Source organism: Syngnathus leptorhynchus, chromosome 7, assembly GCF_054491065.1.
Source record: "Syngnathus leptorhynchus isolate UIUO chromosome 7, UIUO_Slep, whole genome shotgun sequence".
NCBI lineage: Eukaryota > Metazoa > Chordata > Actinopteri > Syngnathiformes > Syngnathidae > Syngnathus > Syngnathus leptorhynchus.
This window is the reverse complement of record NC_141201.1, coordinates 10,662,384-10,674,696: the sequence shown is the minus strand read 5'-3', so window position 1 is coordinate 10,674,696 and position 12,313 is coordinate 10,662,384. Positions and strand designations below refer to the sequence as shown.

The 12,313-nt window shown below is 37.7% G+C and overlaps 1 protein-coding gene across 8 annotated transcripts in view; it reads right to left on the bottom strand.

The window, feature by feature from the left end:
* elna (elastin a) overlaps nucleotides 1-1,716 on the bottom strand; it is a 38,790-nt gene extending 37,074 nt beyond the window's left edge. For 3 of the 8 annotated variants that reach the window (XM_085916514.1, XM_085916516.1, XM_085916515.1), the window contains exon 1: nucleotides 1,340-1,715. In XM_085916514.1, coding sequence (XP_085772640.1) covers nucleotides 1,340-1,415 — 76 coding nt within the window. In that variant the 5' untranslated portion in view covers nucleotides 1,416-1,715. Of the gene's footprint in view, nucleotides 1-1,339 lie in introns of all 8 variants that reach the window. The other 5 variants (XM_085916517.1, XM_085916520.1, XM_085916521.1 and 2 more) reach the window with 3 other exon arrangements.
* Between the last annotated feature and the right edge of the window lie 10,597 nt (nucleotides 1,717-12,313).

The following is a 12,313-nucleotide window of genomic DNA, read 5'->3' as shown; positions in this document are numbered from 1 at the left end:
TTGTTTGAACATAATCCTCTGTACAATCAAATAAGATCCAATACAAAAGCGATTCAGCTCTAAAAGGATAATGATGATTGCTTTTGAGTTACTGATGATGTGGTTGACATTTGACTTTGGAGCAGGCAGCATGGACTACTAATGCTTTCTAATTTTCAATTCTGCAAAATTCCAGTTTACCCTAAAAAAATGCCCTCTCTGATCCAATGCTTTTGATTATGCAGATGGACATTATACTTACAGCAGATATAGAAGACCATGAAGTGTAATTTCAAACGAGAAAGTGACGCAAAGAATTCACAAGTGATTGGATTATGACTTACTTTAGCGGTGAGTGAGACAAAAGGTGTAGAGGTGTTACAATGAATTAATATGTGCATAATTAATTCATTTGTGCATTTTATGAAATTTTGAATTGTCAATTTGAAATAACATCCCAATGTCAAATGATAGGATGGAAATTTAAACTTGTTTTTTTTTTTTTGTTGAATAATCGACAAATAATCAAATGATAAAATAATTATTGAAATAATCATTAGCTGCTACCCTAAAAAGATTTATACAATATATAAGAGATCTTCTTCTAAATCAGGACTATACATCTTTGGCTGGATCTTGCAGTAATCCACCTCGCTTGCTTTAAGTATACAGTGTGACACACTTTGCAAGCATGCAGAGATAATTTCTTTATTGGAGTGGTGAGACAAGAGTTTTGGATCATTGTCAAAGTTCTTTGCTTGGAAATGATTCAGCACACTTGTTATCAAAGCATACTTTTAGAAGCGCAAAATCATTTAACTCCAAACTGCAGAAAATAAAATAAGGATGAATGAATTATGGACTGTTTGTAGGTGCCGAAATGTTAACTATAACAATCTGTCAATGGTTGGGTTTTAATGTGTTTAGCATAACTATTGAAGCAAAGAGAAGGCCAGGAAACCACTAACCTCCATCTTCAACTTATTAGCAACAAGTATATAGATACACTGCCAAAAAAGAAAGTATGAACAAGAATGTGTTTATCAACTGAAGTTTGATTTCACAACTCGCCAGGGATTCAAAGTAAACAGAACATAAGACAAAAATAATAATATACAATGTTCATAAATGCTGAATATGAGCACATTAATTTGTATTTGAATTATAATCAAAAAGCGACAATTATGAATAATTTGGGAATGTTATTGAAATTGTATCCTAAAGTTTTTTTTTTTTACAGAAAGAAACAGAATTCAACTTTTCTCAGGATATTAAAAAAGGCAAACATCACAAGCTTTGCACCTGCTCTTCTATAGGCATGTGCAGCTAAGAGTTGCATTGACCTGTGACACATGCTTACCTCCTTGCAGAGTGGGCTGAATCGCTGCTACGAGGAAGAGTCCATGGAGGAGCAGCCGAACCTTTCCGTTAGCCATCTCGCTCCCAAATGCACCACCCCTCTCCAGATGAGCCGGTTTTATTCTGCGCTACCTAATTAACACAAGTTGAGCAGTGGTGAGGAATAAAGGAGAACGATATGGGATTCAAAGAAGGCAAAAGCTCTGTTTCAATGGATCATTTGCTTTTTTTTCTCCCTCCTCCCTGTCTGTTGTTGCTGTTTTTATTCTGGTCACTCTTGCCAGCAGTACTAGTGCTCTTGCCAGCAAGGACAGGAGGGGGGGGGGGGTGGTCACATTTTGTGCGAGAGAGAAAGTCCCCCATCAAGAAAGAATTGAACTATTTGCCAAACACTTGCTTGGATACAAAGCATACTTATCTGAGAGCGTCAGCTACAAGACTGAGGAGCAGCGACCCACACACAGCCTGACAATTACCTCTCGAAATGGCTTCACATTTTCACCTGCTTATATTTGTCGTCTTAACATTTGTTACTAGGGGAAAGTAACTAAATACGAGACCTTATGAAGTCACCTTCGGCACAAGGAAGCAGCAATCAGAGAGGGACATCGTGACTGGCAGTGCATATGTGAAAAGCCATCTTGGAGGTAGTGAGGACACTATTGGCATCAAGCACAGATAAGGATGCCAAATGAATGAAACACCAACCTGCCTGTCTTATGCTGTAATGCTCATTTTGCTACAGTAATGGCAACTGTCAGTCTGATAACAAGAATCATAAGTTGAGGCAGCGGCGCTTTAGTCCATTTTGGTATTTAAAGGACTCGAGAGACTGTCTGACAACAGAGCGGAGTATAAACACATTGTGCCTGTGAATCATTTCGAAAGCACGGTGTGCAATGTGTTGCCAGAATATGATGACCTGGCGTGAGGATCAGAAGCCACCAGTATCACCCAAACCAACCAAGTGAATAATTTGGGTAGTTGCATGGCTATGAAATGAGAAACGAGCATACATTCATCCCCACATTTGACACTCTTGATTTATTTAGGGGAAAACATGGATGGTTGTCACCCCAGTTGGCTGTCACACACGTTATATTTTGGCACCAGAGGGCGTTGTCGCTCATATTGTGTGATGGAATTTTACAGAAATGGGATCAGGGCTATCTTCTTTGGATTAAAATTGCTAAACTCCAAGGTATAGGACTTTTTGTGATTTTTCTGTTAAATTGTAAACATTCAGCTCATCCTGTTATACTTTTGCAAATGGATTTATAACAAAACAATCTTTTGCTTAAACTATCTGCTCCTGTCATTGACAGTCCAGGTGCTTTGGAGATGCGGCACACCTTGAAAGTCTGCAATCGCCGCCCAGTGTGTCTGCGCTGTTACATCAGCCCCTGCCCGAATACCCCCTCCCACTAATTTTTTTGAGTGACTGTTGTTTATGTCTCCTATTCATGTGGGAGAGTTAATTTTTTTCCAATCCCACACTGTGCCGCTTCCTTATAGGATCTTAAGCTTGGGACTTGTTCCCCCCTCCCATCCCCTTTCCTTACATTTTTCGTTTTCATATAAAAAAAAACGGGGCATTGTTTTGGCGATGTGTAAGGCTTCTCTAGTCTGCCTCTCTATTGGTCCTTTTTTTTCTCCTGTTCTCTTACATGCACAAGTACAACAAATTAGATTTTTGATTCTGATGATTCGTCGAGGGAACTTTACTAGTGTCTGGAAAGTTATCCACAACGGTACTGTCAAGTTGTGACTGTCGTTAGCGTTGAATTTCCCTGATAGATGATAAATTAGTGTACAGTATTGCAAGGTGGAATTTATTAATGTCACTTTTACATTTATGCAGAGCATTCCAAGATTAATATGCAATTTGCACTTACTACATCACCATTGTGTCACAGTAGTACATTGGCACATCCATTCCAAACACCACAACTACTAGACTCAAAATCCTTGCGTTAGTCAAGAAATACCTCAGTGCTGACAAGATTGTCCATATTTTTGTGAATATTTTAGGGTTTAAACTAGACGAGACGGAGTAGAGGTACTTTTTACTGGCAAATGTTGCAGACAGTGTCATTACTCCAACTGACACAAATCTGACAGAGTTCCATGTTGCTCGAAAGCTAATGGGATGGGCTTTCCAAAATATACAGCATTCGTCATAGTAGTGGCATCCGCTGTTAGTGTTCATACTTCCTCATGCTGATTTATGTAAATTTGAGCCAAAACGTCGCTGTTCAGACTAAATACACGATGTGTTGTACTTTGATTATGAGGTGAGAACTCACGTAGTTCTCCAGTAGACTCCCAGGGTCAAAATTCAATGACCCTGTTTGATGATTGTGTTATGAATCATAATCTAGATTTATTATGTATATATGAAGCTGCAGTATCCTTTTGGAATGATTTTACACAATGTTTTACTTTTTTCAGCATAAACACTTTCGCCGTTTTCAAACTGTGATTATGGATTGCACCATGTTTAGGTCCCCTCCATATACGGCACTGAATTATGATAAACAAGTCGGTAACAATATGTCACTCTCAAGCCAAGTCTAAGTATTCCTACAAAGTGATAAATAGTCAAGAACAAAGAAAACAGATTAGGGAAGCCACTAAAGGCCTGTTGGGTATTGCGGTAGAGCACAATGTTTAGACAACAGTCTCTGACAATTATTTTAGCCATAATCCCAAAAAGGAAATATTATAATGCGTGAATCAGTTTTAGTATAATTTTTTTTTTTTCCAGCTGGTGTTGTCTTCACTGGGAAGATGAGATGGATGGAGCACAGAACCTTGAGGAGATTCAGTGCCAATTTGTCAATACTGTGGAAATGATTTCATGAAAATGATAGTAAATGCCATTTTGAGGTAAAATAAGTAACATATTGTTACCTTAACACAATTCAAAAGTCACTGAATTACACGTACATTCTACATTAAGTTTCTGTTTTGATCCAATTTTTCCACCAGTAATTTGTTTCAAGTAGATTTTTTTTTTCTATAAGTGAGACATTCATAAATGACGCCTTATTTAAACATAGCGAGCATGACATAATTGCAAATAAGGTGGCAGAGTGAATACATAAAAAATGTTCGCAGACTTGGTTGTTAACTTTGTAGAAGTGTTATATACTTTCATAGAATTTATGACATTTAATCAAACAATTCAACTCATTTTACTCACAAAGTCCCACTGCAGCAGGTTACCGCATTTTTAGCCAATCACAACTTGTGCCGCACGGCATTCCGAACACAAACATTGCGTGAAATAACAAGCTTGTATGATTGCAGTAAATCATGAATCAGAAACAAAAACACAGGGAGGGCATTGACCAAATGTTATAGTCTGCATGTGACCATTCTTTCCATGTTTGATTTGTGACAAATTGGACCAGCTGAGTTGAGGCGCAAGTGTATTCTGGACGAGAAAAGTGTTTGTCTTCATTCATTCGCTCGCTACTTAAGCTAAGTCTGGTCCCCTTCCTTTAGGCAAAGTTGAATGTTGGTTTTGTCAAAAAAGGCTCTGATTAAACGGAACAGCGAAGGATTGGGGGAGGTCAGACTGGACTTTATGGCAGTGTAAATTAGACTTCTTTATGGCTGTCAAGTTACTGTAATGGAATATTGGTATTTATATTGACCGTGCATTATTATGCTTGTGTGTAAAGCATGAAACAACATTCTTTAGTCAATAGACTCTTTCTTTCTGACACAAGCATTATGCATGAACATGAGGTCATATGGGATCGAGCCAACATCTGCTCCTCGAACAGAAAGCCATTACCTTTATTAGTAGCATCTACAGACATTGAACTTCCATGCCTGTGTTGGTTCCATGTTCAAATGACAAGTGCACTTGTACAGATGGTGTTGTTTTCCCTCTGAGTTGTGTACTTCTCGTAGCATTAGTGCAAATTGCTGTGTAACACTCCACATATGGGTTGCTATCTATACAATGAGCTCTTGTTCCCTGGAAGAATGTTTCCTGTTGAGTGCTGTGCTGGATAATTATCACACAGATTATCAGCGAGTGACATTAAGCCCACTTTGCCGGACAGCTCGAGTTCAACACAGTCACCTTTCCGCAAAGTGGTACATTTGAATTTGGTTGCTGCTTTTTGGCAACTGAACTCAAGCATCCCCACGTGGGCAAATAGTCTTTTGATCTACGAGTGAAAACGATTCCCGTAAACTGCTTTAATTTTTCCCAAACGTACGAGGCAGTGCCGTGGTCTTTGGCAGGTGGACACTTTGCAGGGAAAAGCACATACTGCCAGGTGACAATGTGCCGTGCCACAAAATATGCAGACTTTCTTTTAATGAATGGCGAAGTAGCAGACAAGCAGACTGGCCCATTTTCAAAGTGTGATATACTCACCCAGACAAGACTCCGGATGGGGGAGTGAACATCAGGCACCAGGGGAAAACTGATGAGTTCTTGTTAGGGCCAGACCTGGCCACGGGGTGACTCATTTTTGGCAGGAGTATTTTCAAGAACAACCTGCAGGACAGACATGCATGCAATTGAGCAGAACATCCAAGTTTCATATGAGCCCAACTTGTTTAATAAATGTGATTATATTTAATATCCGTCCAAGGAAAAGAACTCACGGAATCAAGGAATGTATGCACGTCATAATAGTTATTATTAATTATTTATTTGAGTCATAAAAAGGTTTCAAAATGGGACTTCAAAATAAACGTGTTTGTTCACATCAAAATTAAACTTTAGGATTAAAAGTAGAAAGATGGAAGTTTCCAAAAGTGGCTAGATTTTGTGCAGCACTTTTGGCTCCTCACTATGATTAAGTGTTACGAATTAGGCTTTGACTCTGAGATCTGTCATGTATCAAATAAACATGCGGTCGTAGAGCTACATTGAAGTAGACTAATCATTTTTGTTTGTATAATGAGGTCAATCCCAGTCATTAAGCATCAAACAAAGTCCAGAAAATTCCATAAGCAAATGCAAAAAAAAAAAAAAAAGAAAGAAAAAAGCATTGTGAGATCTGACATACAATAGAACACATCAATGACGGCGTACATTTGCCCAACACCATAGTATTTAATACTTTAATAATTATAGAATGTCTAATTTTAGCCTTATCATAGTTCTCAGGCTTTTGGTTAAAGCAATCAGATTTAGGAATGTTTGATACACCGCAAAGATTGTCTGAAATTCTTGGGCAGTTTCAACACTGACGACATGGCTTTTCATCATGTCACTTGATCTCCAGTGAAAGACACACTTAAGATATCGTAGTCATTAAGTGCGATGGTGACAAGCCATTGTGAGGTTAACTTAAGACATGGGAAAACTTGCTCCTAAAACAGTGACGTTATCATAAGAGGATAACAGTAAAATTTCCTGCTCTATTACCATTTGGAAACATACATTGTGTGGAAACTGTAGGGTAGAATTTGACTGCAGTGTTTAACCCATTTCTTGGTAATGCTTAAGTAGTGTTACACTCATTTCCCTCATGCAGACAAACACACTTCCTTGACATTGTTAAAGCTTCCTTATGCTGCCCCTGAATGGAATTATTAGGGCCAATAGAAGAAGGAATGTACCGCACAGGTTTTTAGTGTGAGAAATTAAGCAATTACATTTGATGAATACAATAGAACCACAAAAGTCAGTTGCGGAATGCTGCTTTACATGCAATGGAAATGATCAAGTCAAGTCAAGTCAAGTCAAGTTTATTTGTATAGCCCTAAATCACAAGCAGTCTCAAAGGGCTTCACATAGACAAACAATTGACAATTATTCTCTGATCTTAAGCTCCCAAAAGGGCAAGGAAAAACTAAAAAAAAAAAAAAAAAAACTACCAGGGGAAAATGAGAAACCTTGAGAAGAAACCACAGATGGAAGGATCCCCCTTTTAGGATCACCAGGGCAGAGAGGGCACATAAAATACGTAAAATGAAAATCAATGAAAAAGTGAATGTCCAAGTCAAAGCGAAGAGCTGCCGGAGAAACGCAAAGATTCCAGGTTGAAACTGATGCTGTCATATTTTTTTCCAAATGTGGTAAAGTCACATTAATATCAATAGGTGGGAAGCTGGATTTGTCTTTCTCCCAGGCTGAGAGCTAAAATGGTGGTCAAGCCGATGCCTTTTTTTAGGAATGTGTTGCAAAAATATATAAGCAAAATTGGGAGAACTGAGTTTTCATGGCTCTATAGCTGAGGTTTCTTGTAATAACCTGTCATCGTGCGTGCCGTCGGGTCAAAATCGTGTGTGACTTTTAGGGCATTGACTTTTCAGCTGCCGAGGCCTTTTCCGGACCTTTTATTGGCCACATTGTTGTTCTCACATTCAGATAACTTTAGGTTGGCATGTTCATTTCTGGATGTGGATGTTGGCACAGAGATATGGATGTTTAATGAGACACAACCACTGCATCATGTATGTGAACGGTCCTCTGAAAGGGTTCAGGAAGGGCTTGGCATCATTGTTCTCTAATACGTCTAATGTAAGTGAGATTGTTGTGACTGGAGAAATGAAAACAATCCAGTTTTCCCAACACAGCGCTTGTTCTGCAGCTCTTTTTGGTCTGCTCAGCATGTGGAGACATTGAGTATAATCAGATGTCCACCCTTTCAATTTATCTTATTTAAATTTCTATAGGTATTGAGAGGGGTTCTTGAATGTTTCACGTCCTGATAGACTTGATCATAATACCATGAATATATTACATTTTGAGGTATAGTTACAGCAACTTAAAAAAATGTTTGATTTTCTGTAATATTTTATCACTGTAGAGCAATAAAGATGGATGTTTGTTTAGAAAACAAATGTTCAGAACCAAAAGAACAAACTTGCATAGAAAAGATGTTTTCTTAGTTTCAGTAGGTCTAACTCAGAAAACAACTTTCATCTTTATAGCAGGGAAGGGATTTTTCTGTTTTGTAACCCAAATAAATCGAGTGAAAATTTGTGGGTATAGTTTCATCTGGATCACATTGAGTAATTTTCTTTCAAGCAGTTGTCAATGAGAGAATAAAAAAAGAATGTTGCAAGAGAGATATACGGTACTTCAAGAAGATATTGAATTCATCATGAAATGCAAAGTTCAAGATTTAAAAATAACCTCATTATTCAAATGCTTTATAAATCTAAGAAAGTGGGAAATATGAGCACATAAAATGAGTTAAGGGAAAACTTTAAGAAAATGAATAAATTATCCAGTGGAAATGAGGATAAATGTGGGGACTGACTAATATGAATGTTTTACTTTATGGGTTTTCCTCAAAATTTTCGTCTGTCCTTACAAAAATAATAATGCCCAACTTTTACCTTAAACCAGCTTTAGAAATAATTGGAAAACTAGAATACTGAGCCTCTAGAAAGACGATAAAGAGTATACTAGCACAGTGAAACAATGCACAAATGCTTATTGCAGCAAAGACTGATGGATCCAAAGATACGAAAAGCACAAAATATGTCAAGACTGTTGATCTTGGCTGTCATTGCCGTGACCCTCCAACACTCTGAATGTGATTCCGCACCCTTGACAAGACAGGCTCTTTTTACAATTCAGTCACACTTGCAAGACTTATGAAGTGATATTCACACATCCGTGATCACATCACAGCTCAGCAAGTGATCCGTTATACTTTTAACATGTGTGTCCTCGTTGCTCATTTGCAATTCACAATAGACAAATTACTAAGCATTATCTCCAGGTTGTGACTTCATTTAGTTTAACTTAATTCATTTGTCTATCCATTTTTTTGTGTACTGCTTAGCCTATCTTGGGTCACGGGTGTGCTGAAGCCTATCCAAGCTGACTTTTGGGGAATACACTGGACTGGTCGCCATTCGATTTCAGCACGCAGACATATATTGATATTCAAACCTACAGACAATTTAGTATCTTCACTTTTCCCCTTTGGAGTGGTGTGCAGGTGTATCGGATATTCCTGTGACAATGAGCCTGGTCAATAAAATGAAAATGAAATTTGACAGGGAAGAAAAACATGTTTTTAGCCTATTAACTAAAGACAGATACCGGGCACCGATACCAAGGTTACTAATAGCAATTCTGTCTTACATTCACAGCCGTCTTTTGAAAGTTAAGAGGTGCTAAAATGTTTTGCCAGCCACCGTGACAGAAAATGTGTGCTTTGTTTACTTTTGGCAATCCAATGCCGTACTAAGGAGGTCCCTGGCTAGCACAAGAAAAAACTGTCAGCGTTCTGTCACCTCTGTGAACAAGGTGCAAAACAACAGTGGAAAGCTTGTGGCCTAATTTAAGGCCCCTGTTTCCTGTCTTTACATCATCACTTGGAAACCTTTTGGTGTCCGCTCATGCCTCAGCTCTTAAATCATCACACAGCAAGTCCAGTATTGGCAAAGCAAGTGGCACAAAACACCTTAAGTGCTGTTATTTTTATTGATATTTTTTTTTTATGTCAGGGAGGATACCAATAAATAAGCCAAACACATACATGAAAGAAATATGTTTTTGGAATATGCAGTTCATTGCTTGTATCTTGACATCATGTGCTTAGTTTACTAATTCATTTGAAGGACAAAAACATAAGCACAGGATATAGTGTATGATGAATGATGTCACCAAATGACTGGATGATTTTTATCAATTTGACTATAATGGCGCAAGGAAGTTTTATCTGTATTGACCTCCTTAAATAAAATCTTGAATTGGTCATGCTGTCATCACATACTACATGGCATGTTTTTCATCACTCAGTACATGAAATGACAAAGCCAAAAGCAGAGTTCAGTATATCATGATGTATTTTTTTTTTATTTGACTATATACAAATCAGCAACAACATAACATTCAAGAGCTCATTTTACTATGGTTGGGCTGCAACGCTAAAAGTGGAATTCGTGTAAATATACGTGTAAACCACACAAAATATTTACATTCAATAAACGAGCTGAATAAAAGATCTGTTTGGCTCGAGGAAATGTAATGAAAATAAACAATGACATTAATGCGTCATCAAACTTAATGATGATAAATGTTTATAAGATAAATGATCTAGAAAATGAGAATACGGACGCACAATGAAACGATTACCATCCGTGTAGAAACGAAACAAAATACTTTTATTTCAAGGTTGATATCAACCACAGAACGATGAATCTGTCTGAGTGTTTGGTCTTTTGGATGTTACAATTGCAGGTTAGCAGAGATGGATGCCCACTTCACGGTCAGAAAACAAACAGAAATTGTATTTCTCAAGAATGTTGTATGTTTTGACAAACTTGAGTACAATGGCTCACCATTTCAGTTGAAAAATAAATGGTAATACGAGTGTGCAATTAAATCCCACATGCCAATTAGTTACTCTAATGGGTGCATAAGTGAAAACAGGATGTCTAATCATACATTGTCAGGCAAATATTTTTTTTAAGATGGCCGCTATATACTGCCAACTCAACAGTTATCATCCTTGAGTGCAATTTGGAATTCAGCCAAATGTCCGAGGGGAGGGGGGGGCAGTAATATGACTGCACAAATCTCCAGATTCTTTTTGTTATTGTCAATTTATCTCTTGAAAAATCACTCAGCAACCTCCAAAGAATTCATTTGCATTTTTTAATATAGCTATTCCAAAAGAAGGATATGCCTCAATAAGGACCGATGAGAAAAGTGAGGGTGAAAAGGAATATTATGGCTCCTTTAAGTAAGATGACACATTCAAAATCTAAAACTGTAACTCCAGTCCCACCCTAGTTACTTGTTCTAAAAGTTAGATGAAAACTTGTAACAAAATGCAAACAAATGTGAAGATGACTCATGCCCCATGTTTCCCCATCAAGTCTGTTTTTCAAAAAAAAAAAAAAAAAAAATCTAACTGAACACAAACTGATCCTAGAGTACATTGGTGAGAGCTGAGACAATTTTGTTAAATGAAGACACCACCTGGCAGCTGCCACAGTTTCGTATTCTATGGGAATGGCTTCACAGACAAAACAGTGCTGTTTAATTCTTTGCCCAACAACTGCTCCAACAGAATCAAAATCACCAATTAAATTGCTGCAGGTTCCAGGACAGGCCTATTCCCAATATTTAGCTGTAGAGAGTTTAAAACAGACATCAGCAATCTTTTCCAGGATAGCTTTGTGGATTTTATACAGCACATGAAAGGATGAAGCAATTACACACATGCATGCTGCATATCATTATAAGTGCTTTTGCTTTGCAAAACTGCACTAACCTGAACGATTACATCACAAAAATAATGGTTGAGAAAGGTCAATGGGAAATCCAGCTTACCAACATTATCAAAAGTAAATGTTCAACGCAGTTGAATTGCAGAAAAGCAGTTTGTCCCTGTTGGTCCAAAGATGTGTGTATCTGCACAATAAACATGACGCAACATGAGAAGTTTATCGAACAAGCACAAGCCACAGAAAAATAAATCTGATGGGATTTCCTCTTCAAGTAAAACCATCTGTTTTTTTTTTTTTATCTGCTTCACACAATGCAGAACTGTGAGAGTATCCTTGTTTATTGAGCATGATTGATGCCTTTCAACTTGAGAGTCGCTAAAACCTTCATTTTGTATTGTGCTGAGAAGTATTCTGAGGTTAATTTGTAAAGCTATTTTTGTTCAATTATTAATAACTGTCACAGTTGTTCATTCGGAGTAGCCTCAATGGGGTTAACGTTTGACGTAGGACTTACTCATTACATTATTTTTCCATCTATAGTCAGTTCCATCTATTTACACTGATAATGTGTACAAGAGAAAACAATGACATTGTTCCTAATCAATCATTGCAGAGCTCAATATTATCGTTTGAAACCATGCGCTAAAGACAAAAAAAACACTATAAGAACTCTGCGGCATTTGCCAAGATTTTGAGACTGTAAAGAAAAGTACATATGGGTCGATTGGGAGAAAACATGCCGCACAGATTGACATTGCATGAGCACATTAGGCTCCCCCGTGGCGTCTATTGGATCAAT